This window comes from Sturnira hondurensis, unplaced genomic scaffold (assembly GCF_014824575.4).
Source record: "Sturnira hondurensis isolate 20B ecotype Veracruz unplaced genomic scaffold, ASM1482457v3 Scaffold0016684, whole genome shotgun sequence".
Taxonomy (NCBI): Eukaryota; Metazoa; Chordata; class Mammalia; order Chiroptera; family Phyllostomidae; genus Sturnira; species Sturnira hondurensis.
In genome coordinates, this window is record NW_028089315.1 from 1,285,664 (window position 1) to 1,305,145 (window position 19,482).

Consider the following 19,482-nt stretch of genomic DNA (forward strand, 5'->3'; position numbering starts at 1 on the left):
ATCATCACCAAGCCCTTATTATATGAAATGCTAAAGGGGCTTACATAAGAAAAAGAAGATGAAAAAGATGAACAGTGACAGGACAGCAAACACACAGTTATTAACAACCACACCTAAAACAAAAGCAAACCAAGAGGGCAGCTAGATCAGGAGTGGAACCATAGAAATGAAGAACACATGGAGGGTTAGAAACAGGGGGGGGGAGGGGGAGAAGGGGGGAGAAGGCACAGAAAATAGCATAGATGGTAGGTAGAAAATAGGGGGGAGGGCAAGAATAATGGGGGAAATATAGAATCTAAAGAACTTGAGACACGTGGTTATAAACTAAGGGGGGGAGAATGGAGGGGGAGGGAGTGTGCGGGTGGAGGGGAATGAAGGGGGGAATAGAACAACTGTAATGATATAATCAATAAAATATATTAAAAAAAGATATTCCTAGAGAAAAACGATGATTATAGAAAAGAAAGGTGACCTATTGCCAGTTATTGGACATTTGATCCCCAGATATTTGCAGAGTTTAGTGAACTAAGCAGGATGATACCCAGAAACTTTCATGTGAGGTTCCTTCATTTTCATCCCCAACTTTTAGGTCCTGCTGAAATTTGAGACTTTGCCTAAAGGTAAAAAACAGTAACAATCATTTGTATTCAAGGCTAGAGCAAAGCTGGTCTAGGCGGCTCAACTAGACTATTTTTGGTATAACGACTTCCTTCAGGCTACATGAGAGATGCCAAAAGCCAGACCCACTGATTCGGTAATGACCATTGATTGGACAAATTGGGGTCATGTGAAGCACTTGTTTTTGAAAAGCAGTTTGCACAGTCCTCACTGAATCAAGATGCCCACCTGTTTTTCAGAGCACCAAAGTGTGAGCTAATCTATGTAAAAAATTATTTGGGAACCTGATAAGGCAGGATAAAATTTAAATAATTAAGGAAATTGGCAAATAAACAAATACTCATCAGAAAGCTTGATTGAATGCTAATATGGCTCAGTGGATTGGGCATGGTCCTGTAAGAGGAAGGGTCACTGGTTCAATTCCTGGTCAGGGCACATGCCTGGGTTTTGGGCCAGGTGCCCCATTGGATGTGTGTGAGAGGCAACCACATGATGTTTCTCTTGCACACGTATGTTTCCCTGCCTCTCTCTTCCTTCCTCCTTCCCATCTCTCTAAAATTAAATACACAAACTATTTTAAAACATTTTTTAAAGAAGCAAAATTATATTTTCACATTTAGAAAAGCAAAATAGCATAGGGGTTAAGAATGTGAGCTTTAGAGACAGATGCCTGGTCTGAAAATCCTAAAATAGGACAAACCATGTAGTAATAAACCCAAAATATCGGTCATATTAACAACAAACTAACGTTCAGAGAGAACTTCCACATGGTATTTTTAAAGGTACAGGGATTAGATTGTTTCCATAGGACTAATTTGATTTTATTTCTCTTTTCCGTGGATCACTTTGTTTTCACCATGCAAATAATATATTTTTCCTGGCTTCACAGTTGGCAGTAAAAATTAAAAATATAAGAGCTGCATGTAAAATATGAACTTCTTTTGTTGTTATAGAATGCTTTCTGTTTTCCGCTCATCATTCATAAACTATATTTGTATGTATGGGATGGTGGAAGGAGACAAGTTATAAATTTTGTTACTTTTCATAGCATTATTAGTATGTCCAGGATGTGAGATAATAGCTTTTATACAAGATACAAAATAAAGGAAGAAAACTCATGTTCAGAATGACCTCTGTGTATGAACTGCTCCTGCTTTGATCAGATCAAGGGCATTGGGTTGGAACTTCATATGGCCCAAATGATGGTTTTACATTCCCTGTAAAAATGATGTTTACCAATCACAGACTCTACCTCTTGTCCTGTAAAGCAGCCACATCCAAAACCCTGTTGTATATCGCAGAGGGAACTCCTAGAAGAACATCCATGGCTCAGCACACACTAATCACAGCCACTGGATATAGAAAGAGCTTACCCATACTAAGGATGTCAGGAGCACATACGGTTATGTGTGAAAAAGAATGCATAATTCTAGAAAAGGCTACACATTATTTCAGTATGTTTGTCCTTAATGCAGAGCTCATAAACATTTAATACATCGGCTGCACCACTTTGGTAATCTGCTGCAAAGTAAAATTTAAATGAATAAAGTAAACTATAAAACCTTACAATGGGAAACTAATATACTGAAATAGAGTTACCAAAATACTAAAAAAGAAAGATTAGCTTTTTACCAATGCTCTATATAACATTATCCCACAAAGGGTTTATTAATTACCATAATTTCAAGTTAGTGATTTGCACAAATAATATTTCAAAATATCTTCAATATTAACAATAATATGAAGTAATAATATATATCATGATTTTTCTTAGTACATTGTCACCAGTAGCTTTGCAAACATCACTGTGATCTGTCACCTACCCTCTTAATTGGTGAAAATGNATGACCTCTATGTGTGAACTGCTCCTGCTTTGATCAGATCAAGGGCATTGGGTTGGAACTTCATATGGCCCAAATGATGGCTTTACATTCCCTGTAAAAATGATGTTTACCAATCACAGACTCTACCTCTTGTCCTGTAAAGCAGCCACATCCAAAACCCTTTTGTATATCGCAGAGGGAACTCCTAGAAGAACATCCATGGCTCAGCACACATTAATCACAGCCACTGGATATAGAAAGAGCTTACCCATACTAAGGATGTCAGGAGCACATACGGTTATGTGTGAAGAAGAATACATAAGTCTAGAAAAGGCTACAGATTATTTCAGTATGTTGTCCTTAATGCAGAGCTCATAAACATTTAGTACATCGGCTGCACCACTTTGGTAATCTGCTGCAAAGTAAAATTTAAATGAATAAAGTAAACTATAAAACCTTACAATGGGAAACTAATATACTGAAATAGAGTTACCAAAATACTAAAAAAGAAAGATTAGCTTTTTACCAATGCTCTATATAACATTATCCCACAAAGGGTTTATTAATTACCGTAATTTCAAGTTAGCGATTTGCACAAATAATATTTCAAAATATCTTCAATATTAACAATAATATGAAGTAACAATATATATCATGAGTTTTCTTAGTACATTGTCACCAGTAGCTTTGCAAACATCACTGTGATCTGTCACCTACCCTCTTAATTGGTGAAAATGCTAAATTACAATGAGAAGAAAATGCAAAATTACATTCTAGAGAGCTAGTTCTTGCCATTGGATTGAATAATGAGAGATATCTATCTAAACCAGCTATAAACTTCCATGACCAAAATGTCAATATGCCATTTAGGAAAGCACTCCAGGATTTTATGAAGCATTTAACTTTCACATTGAGTTAACTTCAAATTACAACTATAATAAAATAGGGAAAGTATCAATAAAAAATTATGACAGTAAATTTGTATACTAGTGTATTATATCAATGATTTCTCCTAAAGCTTGAAGTCAGTTGTGATGAATACTTCCCTTAAATACATTTTTTTTTTAAGAAACAGAAAATCACACATTGCTATGTCTGCATTTACAACATAACCATATGGAGATACCCTAAGAAAATTGATTGGAACTATAAATTGTCTTTTTTTTTTTAATTGAACAAGGATTCTTTTTTTTTAAGATTTTATTTATTTATATATCTTTAGATGGGAAGGACAGAGGGAGAGAAACATCAATGTATGGTTGCCTTTTTGTGCGTCCCCTGCTGGTAGTTAGCCTGCAAGGAACCGGCCTGCAACCCAGGCATGTGCCCTGGCTGGGAATCGAACCGCGATCGTCTGGTTCGCAGGCCCGCGCTAAATCCACTGAGCTACGCCAGCCAGGGCGTGGAACTATAAATTGTAATCATTGTTTGAAAACTAAATAAAATAACCAAGAAAATAAACACAATTCTAATATACTTTAATTTTACTTAAACAACATATATTTTGTTAAATCTATTTGAAATTTTATAGATACTAAAAAAATATTTCATTGAAATTATCTCTGTTGTTTAATGTGATGCTTTTGAGAACTCCTAAAATATAGCCTAAAATCTATTAATTTTATATACAATAATGAATCATTAGGTGAACTAATCATTAGTGTGGCATAAGAAGACATGGAAGAGACAAAAATAAGTTTAATGCCTTAGTTGAGTGATGAATCTTTTCTATTATTTAACTGTTTTATTAGCAATTCAGTCAAATATATCCCCTTATCAATGTTCTGTCTAATTGTATTTAAGCAGTTAGCTCTTCAAAAATATGTAGTGAGGACTATAATAATTTACTGCAGTTATTACTGTTACTGTTCTTTTAAATTACACACTGATTTTGAAGACAGGACACCAAAAAATCAATGAAACCATTTTCTTGTTTATGTTTTCTAAACCCCTCTAGTGTTAAAGCATTACTTCTTGCTATAATAATATCAGTTCAAAAGAGATTCTCTATAGATAGTATCAAAAGTGATGCTCAGAAAGATCCCAAAATGTAGAATTTTTATACCTTTTTACATTCTTTTCTAGGCTGAACAGGACAATGGCCACCCGCTCCCTGCCTTTGCCAGTCTCCATATTGAAATACTGGATGAAAACAACCAGGCCCCCTACTTCACGATGCCCGGCTATCAGGGCTATATCCTGGAATCGGCCCCAGTGGGGTCAACCATTTCTGAAAGTGTCAATTTGACCACCCCTCTAAGAATTGTGGTTCTGGACAAGGACATAGAAGATGTAAGTTAAATGTAAACTTTGCTCATTTTATTAACACATCTCTTGTTATACTTATGTCAATAGCAAACATTACAAAAACACAGTTACATGAACTATAGGATAGAGAAAAAGTGTAAATGAGAGTATTAGTGTTGTAATTTAATTCTATATCAAGGATAATATTTCAAAAGTATGTTAGATTTGAATTCAGCGGCTGTGTTTTTTCTTGGTTTACAGATATTCAGTAGAAGGTAGAAAGTGTATGTTTCTGTTGAAGTTTGCTAAATTATCAGGACACTCATTTATTAACATGGGTTAAAACTGTTCAATTAATATGGGTTAAAATTTGCTAATAGGGAAACATAATAGAACTATGCAACAAGTACAAAGAATCATGCTGGCAGCTCTGGATACAACTCGGGAGACTTTTCTGATGGTACATTGCCGAAAAAGCATTCAGAGGCAGCTGACTCGCTTACACTTCTGTCAGTGGCTATGTTGATGCGAACTCTGCCGCTCCACCCATCCTCCTCCTGTGTTTCTCTGGCACTGACACTGGCCACACGGGTGGGAAATGGGGCTGACTGGCTAGATCACAGTATTTTTCTTCCTTAGCCAGGGTAAGTGCCATGAATAGCAGACAGAAAATACACCAAGCCAGTTAGAGTCTTCCCAAGAAATGGAAGAAAAAAACGGAGCCAGAAGATTTTAGCATCATGCATTAAAGAAATGGAAATGAATCTGAAGCCATTGTAGCCAAGTTTGCTGACATGGAGAAAATCCATTATCAGTGGACAGAATGAAGCCAGCCAATCCTATTGGGTTCCTGTTTGTTTTTAGATTATGCTTTTCCCAAAGCTATACCAATTGTAAAAAATTTACTTTGATTCCGTGACCACTACAGCATTTCCCAATGTATCTTTTCTAAAAAAAAAAAATATTGTACGTTTGATTTCTATCATGTACAATGCAGGAATGTCCTGATCAGCAATTTCTCCCTCTCCAATAGCACTGTCCGATACAATTTTTGCGGTGATGATTTTTTTTTTAGGAGAGAGAGGGGGATGAAAAAGAAAAGGAGATAAACATCAATGTGAGAGAAACATTGATTGGTTGCCTCTCACACACTTCCCGTCTGGGACCAGGCCTGCAACCAGGCTTGTGCACTGACTGGGGGAGTAGAACGGGCAGTGTTTTACTTTGTGCAGTGATGCCCAACCAACTGAGCCACACCAGTTAGGGCAATGAAAATGTTCTGTAGCTCTGCCATCCAATACAGTAGCATGTGTGGCTAGGGAACACTTCAAATGTTACTAGGCTGAAAACATCATTTTAACATTTTGTTTAATTTGAATTAATTTAAATTCAAATAATTACACATTACTAATTGGGCAGCACAGCTATAGAATATCCCTAGGATCTCATTACATGGAGTTTTATCATCAGTTTAGTAAATTAAGACTGTACTACCAGATTTTTTCTCCTTCTAGAAAAATAAATGTTAAAATTGTGTTCTAAGGGACTCTGAAAAGGACAGCAAGGTATTCCTGAGGGGAGTGAGGAGAACTCCTGGATCTAAAACCTTTGGAAAATGCTACCTAGAATCCTACGTGTGGAGATTTAATGCCAATTAACCTCTTAAATGCTCTGAGCTTTTTCCAAGGGGTGGGGCAACACATTGTGGTCCTTAGGAGTTTGTACTTTAGAGTTAGTCACCCTGGGGTCTGCTTCTTTCTTGGTTGTACCACGTAAGATTCATCATCACCAGTTTCCCCCATTTCATTCAATTGTCTAGGATCCAAAAGGTAAATGCTTGTGGTCCCTGTTTCCTCGGCCTGTCCCTGTATCTGGGGCTGATGGGGATGTGCTTAGAACATTTTCCTTAGATGCTGCCATATATTTGGGTAGTGGCATGATTAATATATTGTGTGAAAAATGTCAAGTACTTAAATAATGTGTATCTGGCCATTTGCTTATTATTTAAGCCCATCTTTTTTCTAAAATTATCTACAGTGAGTGATTTTCACTCAGTTCCCAGAAAGTGAATCTAATTCAAGCATACCTAATTCCAAAATGACAAAGGTTTCTGTATCATATATGGTTGCTATATATCTATAATTTAAATAAATTCATAGAATTAGGATATCTAACATCTACATAAAATTGCTAATGATATTGAACTAACTGTTTCACAATATGGCATATTCTTTGGTTAGGAGACTAATTCTTAGTTCTTTATAGTGAGTTAAAAGCAACCTCTTGTAACTCATTCATTATTCCATGTATTTCTCATTTGATAGCACACAGAATAAATCTACAAAATGGTCACTAATATGTTGAAGATGGGTTTATGCCCTCTGAATCATCTCTTTCTCCAGGTCAAGCACTCTATTTTTAAAAATAAAATATGGTCATTATGAGGTTATTTAAAGATCTAAATTAACAACAACTAAACCTCAAGGCCTTTTTCAGTCACAGGCAAAAATTTTACTATATGGTAAATTCTTGCTGATTTTCAGTCAGAATTAGTGAAACTAATCAGAATAGAGATAATAGAGTTAAGAATATAGACAGAGGCCATCCACCTCATAGAGGTGTGAGCAACAGAAATGGAGAATAAGCACTTGGCGCAAACAGAGAAGCTTTCACAATAGGAGTTGGGTCTCCTAAGTGGCTTCCAGAGTAGCCACAACAAAAGGCAAATGTGAAGAAGAGGTCAGACTTGGATTTGTTTGTCTAAAAATCAAGTGGCGTTCCTTCTTTCAAATGTATGGGATTGATTAGTTGTGGTGTTATTAGCAGTAAATAATTTGAATCAGAAGGAATAGAAGGATCATAGAGAAACCGAGAAGTAAACAAATTATATTTACTAATGGTCCTTTTCTACAGATACATAGATATAAACACATACATGCATGTAACATATATATGGATTATATATTGTAAGTACTCTTCTTAGTTTCAAAATAGTCTAGATTGTAGATAGAATAGGAAAGGGTCAAGATTTTTTAAGAGTCATGTGTGAGATGACCAGGTTTTCAGTGGCAAAATCACTAAAATATTGAACATTTAATTCTGGTTATAAGAATATAACAGAGGATAATAATCAACAGATACCGCACATTGACTTTTAGAAAGGCATTGTTTCACTTATAATTTCATATCACTTCACATCCCTGTATATAGTGTTATTATTTTAAAATAAAGGCATGTTTGAAATGTAATATAATACAGTCTTAAAGACATAATGTATTTTTATGTTTTATAAATATTGTCATGCTATCATGTACATCAGAATACTAAGGAATAAAATATTCCCTGTAAAATACTGTTAGTTTAAATATACTAGGAAACATGTTTTTGTTGTGTTTTACTTTGTTTGGTTTGGTTTTTGTTTTACTAATGTATGTCATACAGCATATCTATGTTTCTGGTCATTGGTATTCACATTTTTTATTTCATGTTTAATTTGCACATAGGTCCCACCTGGTGGAGTTCCTGTAGGTACTAGGTTTTGATTTTGTCTTTGTTCTTTTGCTAATTGCTGTGGTTTGATTCTGTGTTCTTTTTCTGTTCTACTAAAATAGGTAGGCAGTTACTCATTCTCATTTGTAAAGACATCTATAACTACTTCAAATATATATGTATATAGGTATACATTAAATTATTTACATTATATTGTTATTATAGTAGTATGAAAGTTTGTAGAATCCAAACTGCATGTAACTTAAAGATCAACTATTAAATGTTCTTTTAGTTCTTGACAAACATTGATAATTCATCACTGCATTCTTTCTGAACAATTCTAAGCCTGAGATGAACCCTTTGAATAAGGTACTTCAGGCAATTACTATCAACTCATTCAAATTGGTACATGAAATTAACTTTTTGTCATTTGCTATTATGCTTTGTAATTTGTGTGCACTTAAGTATGCATTCATATATATGCCTATATGTACACATTTCTGTGTTGTATGTGTGTATATATGAGGATGCATATAATATTGTGTGTGATATTTTGATTCCCACTGGAAAACAAAAATTGATTTTAAATGCATTAGACTATTCACATTTAAACATATTTATTCTACTATATATGATGAAATTTAGAACCTTTACATTCAAATCTTTGTTTACCTTTGCATTTGTAAATGTGTTTATTTTGTATTCATGTTTTTGTGCTGTGAGTCAATATGATTTTATTTTACCTTCCATAAAATAATACACAAATCAATGACATAATATGTAATGTTTTGGTATATACTGAATGTATAGTTTAGAGTAAAATGGTATTACCTTATGTCAGGGAGAAAACTAATATTTATTAATCAGTCTTCTGTGTGCAAATCAATTCAGAAAACTAACAATTATTTTTAGTAAATTTATGGACACAAAACTACATAAAATTTACTCTCCCTATTATAATATTAAATTAAAGCATTATCTGTCCAGTGTGTCATAAATGTCATACTTGAAACTAGTGTTATCCTTATAAATAAACCTAAAATATTAAATTTGAATAGTAATTGGCTAAACATTTCCCATTCCTCCTTCTTAAATTCTTGTACTACAAGAAATGCACAGGTATTCACTAATAGCATCAATCTATCAATATGTAGATATAAAAGGTTACTATTTTACCTATTGATAAACTTCAAAAGCTGTATTTTAACCAGAGATTAACTATGTAGAATATATTAGAATGTACTAGATATGCAATGTAGAATACTAGCTTTATGTATTATGTTATCTCTACATAAAACAAATAAGCTGCTCCTCGTGGAAATGCTATATTTGTCTCCAGCCAGTTATTATAAAGACTTCAAGAAACTTAATTAAATTATCAAGCCTTTACTGTTTCTGGTTATCAATTATGAGAGAGCCTTTTTATAGGGCCCTGGTGTTTATATTACCTTCAGAAGGGAAATATTTGACAAAGGAAATCTGTGGCTTTCATAAGTTGGTAAAGCAAATGGTGTTGTTTTCACAAAACTATATTAAACTATAGCCACGCATATATGCTGGTTCACAACTCTCCACATTGCAGTATTGCATTATCATAATACTTGGCATTTAAAAATGTTTAAAACATGTGGTATGCAAATGAATATGTCTAACAAATTTACAGACTGAAACTACAGTTGAATGGGAAAAAATAAATTGAAAAAAGTATTAATCATAAAGTAGAGAATGACTAAAGGATTTGAATAAAGGGAAAGAAGTAAATATTGGTGAAGAAGTCACAGATCAAAACTTGCTCCACTTGGATTAATAAAGTAACGTACAGGGATAAGTAAAGGAAGCTGTGTTCCGTGGCATGGTTGTTGGATGTGCAGAGAGCAGAAAAAAAACGTATACGTTTGAAAATGTTGCAATTCTTAAAATCAAGGATACATACTAAAAAAGAAAACTCATACTTATTTAGTTTTTATTCACTGAAACTGCATTCTAACACTCCTGATCATTTTTAAATACTTAAATTTCATATAATTAACTAATGTACAACAAAAGAATCTTCAAAGTGTGAATCAAAATATGTTTATAAATATTATATAATCCCATGTACTAAATAAATAATTTAACTTTTTATTAACTAACATTTGATTAATCAAACTGCTCCATGTTCTAACTATGCTGAGCAACTTGAGCAATGACAATGAAATAAAAACAATGAAGTGCCTATTTGAAAATATCAGTGTAAATCTTCTTGACATTTTATATTTCTTTTTGTTACCTTTTTAATTAATTTGCTTGTTTGTTTGTTTGTTTGTTTGTTTTTAAAGAGAAGGGAAGGGAGGGAGAGGGAGAGAAACATCAATGTGTGCTTGCCTCTCATGCATCCCTTACTGGGGACCTGGCCTGCATCCCAGGCATGTGCCCTGACTGGGAATCGAACCAGTGACCCTTTGATTTGCAGGCCCGCGCTCAATCCACTGAGCCACACTGGCCAGGGGCGTATATTTTTTAATAATTTTGATTATTTTATAATAATCAGACCAACAGAAATTTTCTGTATTGTTAACTTTTATTATTCTAGAATAAATGTAGTATACTGACACAACAAAATCATGAACATAGAAGCCACCAGGCTATATCTAAGTAACCACCCATAATGAGATATTATGAACACAGTTGGTGTCAGGTTTAAATAAAACCATGCATTTCAAAGTTATTTGAAATAAACACATATTGAAATTTAAGATATATAAAGTATATGGTGGATCAGATTGTGCCCACTTTTTAATGTAGCAATATACATTTTAAGTTTTCACTTTCACACAGAAATTTTTTTAATGAGTTCTATTTTTTCTCAAATTAGCATGTTTAATGATTCTAAGCTCTCTATTTTGCTCTCAGCCCTTGCTACCAGATCTAGAAAAACAATCTGACATTAAATTATACTTGACATTACACTATATATAATATTTTAAAAGTTGACATAATATATAAAAATACCTTATCTTCCTGTATCATCCCTTTTGGCTATTCTTATACCCTTCTTGAAAAATCCACTCTGTCACAATAACCCCTTAATTCCCCTTTATTTGCCCACCCGCCTTCCTATTTCACTATTCAGAGACCATTCAAGATTCCCTATTTACCTCTCCATTCTTCCTCTGTTAACTGTACGGTAGCAGTTACCGCCTTATCTCTCCTGGATGGCGATCAGATTGTGGAGAGTTTCCAAGTCTTGGTTAATTATCTCCCTTTAGAACTTTTGCAATCACTTGTTTATGTAGAAATTTTATTCTAGACTCTTTTATCAGACACATGTGTTTAATTCATATATTTTCAATCTAATCATCTAAAATATTTTAATTAAGTTAGATATCTTTCCCCCTTAGAGAATCATAACAACATTAAAATTAAAATAAGAAAGAGCAAGGACATTTATATGTGACAAATTATACATAACTTATTTTTATTTTACATTAAACATAGGAACAGTATAGTAATATGCATATGCATATATTACTACAGCTAAAACTCACTGCTCTGATTTTCTTTGTTTTGGTATTTATTTCTTGTTTTATTTAGCTCAGTGAACTTTTGAAAACTACTGATAGTAAATAAAAAATAAATATATATTTAATTGACTTTTTCTATTCTTTCTTCTTACTTTAATTTTACATTAATTTTACTAGTACTTATTTTATTACACTGTTTTCCACAAAATGAATCATTGGCATCTAGATAATTTAGCTTAATTATGGTAAATATTTATTAAAATCTCTTCTTTTCTTTAGAAATCCTTAATAGAGTTATGTTGATTTTATAATGAACTTGAAAAATTACTTTTCAGGTCATGAATAAATAGGAGTATTAATTATTTAACATTTTGAATAATGGCTTTTTCTTCTTTTCAAAGACGAAAGACCCAGAGGTTCAGCTTTTCCTGAATGATTACGCTTCAGTGTTCACCATCACACCGACTGGAATCACTCGTTTCCTCACTCTACTTCAACCAGTGGACCGGGAAGAGCAGGACACGTACATCTTTTCGGTAAAGTGACTTTTGTGTATGTATGTATGTGTGTGTGTGTGTGTGTGTGTGTGTGTAGCATGTATTTTATATGTATAAATATATTACATAAAAGTTATTTATTTATATATATTATAAAGAGATGTTGGTTTAAAATTGAAAAGTCAATTATTTGAGAGGAAAAGGTAACATGTTCAAGTAATGCCATAGAGAATATCAAAAATTAAAAAAAAAATCAAAGCAATATTTCCATCATTAGTTTATACATTTGCTCAGCTATGTGACCATTGTTTCCAAAAATTAAACTTTTGAGATAAACACAAAAATATGTGAATTCTATTTACCATATACTCACAACTGACTTAAATTGAGGTAGTATAAATTAGAATCCACAATGGAAATGATTCTTTTCTAAACTGTATTTTATTGTTACTATTGCATTATTAATTCTGAGACATTTCGGGTTGTCACTACTGTGAGGGGGTATGGGTAGATAGCAAGAATGCTGCCTAACATATTATAACAATCTTACAATATACACGGCATCAACTCCCCCCAACAAAGAATTATCTGGCTCAAAAAGTCAGTACTACTGAGATGGAGAAATCCTAAGTTAATGAAGAAAACAAGGAACAGTTATAAAAGCTATGTTTCAAGTTTCTGAAATAGATTTTATAAAGATATTGGGTTGGCAAAAGAGTTCATTACTTTTTTCCTTAAGATGGCTCTAGTAGTGCTTAGTTGTCTTTATTGGCATTTGAAACAATTTTGTTAGATTGTATTGTGACAACTTTCATATTAGTGTGCATTTTTTTAAAAAATCATCAAAATTGGTGAATTTTTATGTAGCTGTTTTAATACTGATGATAGAAGAAAATACGCAACACTTTCGGCATATTATGTTCATTAATCTGCTGAGGCCACAGGAGCCTGGGCAACATACCTAGTGCACCTGCTTTCTTCACTGATATAAGCATTTTGGCTGTAAATACAACTGCCTAGTTATATACAAAATACGTAAAATTAGAGAATGTTTTCCTATTAATTTCCTTTTAAAATGAAAGAGTAGTTAACTCTTAAAAATCAGCAATGTTATTGACCACTTTAAGCCGCTTTACAAAATTTTACACAATGACTTTTAAAAGTTGGTTGGACTTGAATGCATTGAAAATAAATACAATCCTTTATAATTTCCTCTTAACACATTAAAACACTTTGATTATATATACTATTATAGTTTTATTACTTTCTTTATTGATGAGATATTTTGGTCCCCTTTTAAAAGTGTAAACTACATATTACATATGTAATTTATATAATAAAAATTTATATTACATATAAAAAAACAAAATGAAAGAGTGAATTCTGTACCGCTTATGTTTGCATGACTTGTCTACTGAATGTATTTTTTTCACCCCCAAAGATTACAGCCTTTGATGGCGTGCAAGAAAGTGAGCCAGTTGTTGTCAATATTCGGGTGATGGATGCAAATGACAACACTCCAACTTTCCCTGAAATATCCTATGATGTCTATGTTTATACAGATATGAGTCCTGGGGATAGCGTCATACAGGTAACTACCCATGTAATAGGATATACTCCAATTAGTTGTGTTCATGGGCATCACATAATGCATTGGTTACAAATTACTTAGAGAAAGAGAAATTAATTTCAGACTTATTATATAACATATCTAGCTTAAAAGGCTTTAAATATGTACTTAACTTTCATATAAAATTATATCTGTGTGCATTTAAAGTACAATTAACTAGATATTAGATACAATAGCTATTTGGCCTGCTTACACTAGGTTTTTTAAAAGTATAGTATACTGGCTATATTTAATAAATGTAATGAATGTATTAACTATACTGAAGCTTCAAATATTAGAACTACAGTTTCAGACTTCAAGTTATATGGAACTATTTTGCAAATGGTTAAGTTTCCTTTGGTGATAAATACAAAGGACTATATTAGTAAATTGGCAGAACATACTCTTAGACATCAGTTACTTGGACATAAAATGGAATCATTCATTACAGCAGGAAATATTAAGATTACATAGTAAATGTTATCTTTGAAAATGGAAAACTTGCAAAATATTTATCATTGAATTGTCTTCTTTTTATTATTAACTATACTTACTACATTTAAATAAGGTGTTAGTTATCTCAAAATTGTTTTTGTATCCTGAATATTCTGAATATTAATTATAAAAAAGTAATAACATTCTTCCTTGAGGCGCTTTAGAAATCTAGAGAACAGGTGATTTTAGTACTTTCCAAACTGGCAGTACATCAAAGTGATCTAGTCAGTTGTTCAATAATATGGATGAGTAAGATTTGTTTCAGGTTTCCTGGATCTGAAGTTCTGTGAGCAATACTTAGACAATCACTCTCACAATAAAAAAGAATATAAGACAGAAAACTATACTTGAACAAGAATTAAATAAAAAAATAAGAAAGAAAGAAAGAAACTTCAAAGATTTCAGTTGCCCAGCCCTATAAAGACCATTTGATCAAGATTTTCCTCTAAATCTCAGAATCAGACTTAATTTAAGTTACTCTTAGGCCATGAAAGCCCATGATTCAATACATATGTTAGAATACTCAGGGCTGGGATTACAAAACAGAAACTGTACTTGAACAAGAATTAAATTTAAAAAAAGAATACTCAAATGGCTCCAAATTATACTAAATTTTATGTATAATATATAGTATATAATATATAGTCACATTTCTATAAAATACATAATAAAATGTGATAGCATAGCATATAATACATTTGTATGTCTATATATTTTAGTACTAAATAAAAAGTTCAGAGTATTTAAAAAGCAGTCCAAATGCTTCCACAATATACTAAGGTCTTCATATTAAGGTTCTTGTTTTTCTCTCCAGCTTCATCTTGGCCCTCTATTCCTACACATGTGTTTCTGTCCTGCTGAACTGTCTCCAGTTACTTGAATGTGCTTTTTCTCATTTTCTTGAATTATCTCCTCTACCTGGATCTTTTTCCCTCCTATTTATGGCTTGACTCCTTTCTCTTATACTTCTTTTCCTTCTAGGAAGGCACTTGTTAGTTTTCTGTAGCTAATTTCTAGTAATTCTTACTTAACCATTAATAGTCTGACAACTCACGAGTAACACAGTAGTTTGTAGCCCAGATACCAGTACAGTGGTGTGGCCTCCTCAGTGTGAGGCGTTTGGAAGAAATATTTGTCAGTATGCCTCATGGTTTTCTTTTTTTTTAATTTTTATTTAATTCTTGTTCAAGTACAGTTTTCTGTCTTATATTCCCAGTCCTGCCCCCTCCCAGTGCTCCCCACCTCCCTCCCATTTCCACCCCCGACCTTAGCTATTGTCCATGTGTCCTTTATACTTGTTCGTGTGAGTCCATCCCCTTTTCCCCTGTGATTCTCTCCCCTCTCCTCTCTGGTCCCTGTCAGCCTGTTCCGTATTTGAGTGACTTTGGTCATATTTGGCTGCTTGTTTGTTTTGTTGTTTAGATTCCTGTTAACGGTGATATCATATGGTATTTGGTTTTCAATGCAATTTTTTGTTAATTGAGAACATTTTCGCCTGGCTGACGTAGCTCAGTGGATTGAGCGCAGGCCTGTGAACCATACAATCACAGTTTGATTCCCAGTCAGGGCACATGCCTGGGTTGCGGGCCAGTTCCCAGCTGGGGACTCATGAGAGGCAACCATACATTGATATTTCTCTCCTTCTCTCCTTCCTTTCCCCTCCCCTCTAAAGATAAACAAATAAAAAATCTTTAAAAAAGAACATTTTCTTACCCCATATTTGACAAGGCTAACTCACTTTCATCACACGAACCTCAGCTCAAAATGCCGCCTCCTCAGAGAAAACTTCCTTAACAGCTAATGCCAGCAGCCTCCCAGCACACACACCCCACCTCACACTCTTTCTTTATAACCACTGTATCTCATCATGCCATAGCATTATGGCCAACTGAATTATCTTATTTTTTCCTTCCCAACCCCGAACCGAAAACTTCAGGATATCAGCAGCTATCTGACTTGTTTGCCAGCACATGCCAGACATGTCAGCCATGCAGCTGATACTTATTCCAAAAGTGAATTATTACAGAATTCGCATGATGTAATTTTAACATGAATTAGAAATAAGTCACCACTATACGTATTTTGATATTTACAATAAGATATGCATTCCTGAGTGATATAGAAGGGGAGACATTTAACCCTGGCTCCAGAAATTCCCCTCGCAAGGGCATCTCTGTGTGAGGATCTTCTGCTGTGTATGTGGTGTTGGGACAAAGGTTTCAAACAGGCACAGCGCATTTGATTTGTCTCGGTATGCCATTTGTTATGTTGATAAAATCGCCTCTTTACCCATTTGTCTTGAGAGCAGATATGTAATTTGTTTATTTCTGTACTTATAGCATCTGCATCCATAGTGCTTAGCACAAAATAGAGGCTTAATATGGTAGATGCTTAATAAAATGTTTATTTGAGGATAAAGGGAAGGAAGATTTGCAGGCAAGTGCATATAAATGAAGGGGAAGATGTAAATGCACTGGATTTTACAGCAGTCCCCATTTATCTGCAGTTTAGTTTTCCATAGTTTCAGTTATGATAGTTTCTGTTCAGTTACGGTCAGGAAATTATACAGAAAATTCTAGAAATACACAATTTATAAGTTTCAAATTGTACTCAGTTCTGAGTGTTCTGATGAAGTTGTATGCTACCCTACTCTGTCCCACTGAGAACATACATCATTTATTTTCTTCAGCATATTCTTGCTCCACAGGCTATCCACCTGTTAGGCACCTGGTAGCGGCCTGAATCATCAGACCAATAGTCATGGCATCACAATGCTTACATTCAACCCTTATTTTACTTAATGATGGCTCCAATGCACAAGAATAATTTGGTGCAGAGATTAAGAAAGAAAAAAACTCCTAGACACAGATAACAGTGTGGTGATTATAAGAGGGAAAAGGAGGGTGAGAGCAAGTAAAAGAAGGTAGAGGGGAGAAAAATGCTAATGGAAGGAGACTTGACTTTAGGTGGTGAGCACACAATACAGCATACAGATGATGTGTTATAAAATGCACACTTGAAACCTATATACCCATATAATTTTATTAACTAATGTATTCCCAATAAATTCAATAAAAAAGAATATTCAACCTGCATATCCTAGTCAGAAGCCATAAAGTGCTTCTTTTGCTTTATGGAGAAAAGGAGAAAGTTTTCAATAAGGAAAGAAAAAAAGTGCATGCTGACATCACCAAGATCTCAGTAAGAACAAATCTTCTGTCTGTGAAATTGTGAAGAAGGAACAATTAATTCTTGCTTGTTTTGCTGTCACACCTCAAACTTCAAAAGTTGTTGACACAATGTGTGATAAGTACTTAGCATTAAAAAAAGCATAAAAATTGTGTGTGGAAGACATGATAAGAAAACATTTTTCAATTAATGGCACCATGATGCGCCAAAAGCATTGAGCCTATACAAGGATTTCATCAAGAGATGACACACCCTGCAAGTAAATGATGGAATCTCTAAAATAAGATTCAGGAATGGACTGAAAATTGTAAAAATTACTGAAGAGGCTTTCTCTGAGACGAAGCTGCTGCCACATTGCCTGCAGAGCTGACAAAGTTCATTCCTGTGTCATGCTCCCCAAGGTTCCCGGCATTCACTGGGGCTCTTGTAACAAACATAGCCCTGGCAGAGAAGGGGAGACCACTGTATTTCTGGTCATTGATTGACTAAGAGAACTGAATTTAGCTTCTCTGAGACATTCCCTCATAGGAAACAAAATTATAGTTTACTCAGATAAAGGAATGACGGTTACTGTCGTGCACTTAATTTAATTAGACCTGATTTTCATCTCAATAATAACTTAATTGGAAATGAAAGTAAGTTTATCTAGATAAAGAGGCAGCAGGAAATTGGATGCTACAACTAAGAAAACAATAGCAATTATGTGGTAGAGCCATTTCTCAAAAAAATGTTTGCTAGAATGGATCAAAAGCTTATTTCTGGCATTTGCTGGCTACAGGAATTAATTTTCCTTTTGTATCTCTTTATAAAACAATCCCACATGTTTTCATGATTCTCAGTGCATATATTTTCTAAACTACACATATTATGAACATAAACTGCTGTTTGTGTAAATATGCTTCTAATTTTAAATATTAAAATGTCAAGAAATGAAGCTTTACAATTAGGTTTTTTCATGTTATTTCTGGTATGTTGTGAAAGAGAGGTATGGTTATAAAATATTCTATAAGGGCTTTGAAATAATAGAATGTAGATTTTTTTTATTGAGAGACAAAATGTTAACCAAACTAAGGTGATGCCTTAAAAGCCATCTGCAAATGCTTTTTAAGGGTCACACACCAGGTTCCTATGCTCCATCCACACCAAACCCCTCATCACCTGTGACTTTCCCCATACACCCAACAGGAGGCCAATTACTTTACTTTTTGGTTAGTAACCTGATGTCAATGAAAATAGAATATTAAAGGCAAAATTGACAATGAAAACTCTCCCACAAAGAGAGCCTTGGATAAGAGATGTTAAGTATTACAATCAGATCATTTTTAACCTGTTATTTTCAATGAGGCTATCTGGACCTGATATAAGTGAACAATTAGTGGAGTTCACTAGCTCTGAGGAGGTAGCTCTCCTTTCCCACAAGAAGTGGGTTAGTTGGTCATAAAGATGTGACTAACCAGGTCCTTCATAAACATTCTCAGTTATGAATTGGTCTGCTAACTCTACCTGTATTTCTTCTACTTGATTATTGTAAAAAAGAAACATGGTGACCCTGATGTGCAGGGCTCATGAAACACACTTAGGGGAGCAGCACCTGATGCCAGCCTTGGCCTCCTTCGTAACCTGGTATGAAATGTAGTCACAGTATTAGCACGTCTTGTGTTTAGGAGAGATTATTGCTGTGCATGGGAATGATTTTTTCCAGTTTATGCAGCATATATTATGCTGCATGAAATACCATTTTGTAGGCCATCAGTGCAATCTTACAGGCTGACACTGAGGGATCTGATACTCTATTGTCTCTAGGTCTCATTTCATACAATACGAGTTAGTTTTCTTGAAAAACCAATTGCTCTATATGAAAGATAAAGATTTTGATATATAATTTTTATATTTTGAAGGTGTAGATTGTAGTAACAATACTTAACTATCCAGTTCATACTCCACAGTTGCTATTACTAAACTTTTATACTTCTCTTAAGTCAGTGATTTTTAATTCTAATTGAATATTAGAG

The 19,482-nt window shown here is 33.8% G+C and overlaps 1 protein-coding gene across 2 annotated transcripts in view; it reads left to right on the top strand.

Annotated features, from left to right (window-relative positions):
* The window catches only part of PCDH15 (protocadherin related 15), a 791,076-nt gene that overhangs the window by 477,266 nt on the left and 294,328 nt on the right, over positions 1-19,482 (top strand). For both annotated transcript variants that reach the window (XM_037066919.1, XM_037066920.1), the window contains exons 11-13: positions 4,527-4,733; positions 12,082-12,216; positions 13,619-13,768. In XM_037066919.1, the coding sequence (XP_036922814.1) occupies positions 4,527-4,733; positions 12,082-12,216; positions 13,619-13,768 (492 nt within the window). The remainder of the gene's footprint in view (positions 1-4,526; positions 4,734-12,081; positions 12,217-13,618; positions 13,769-19,482) is intronic.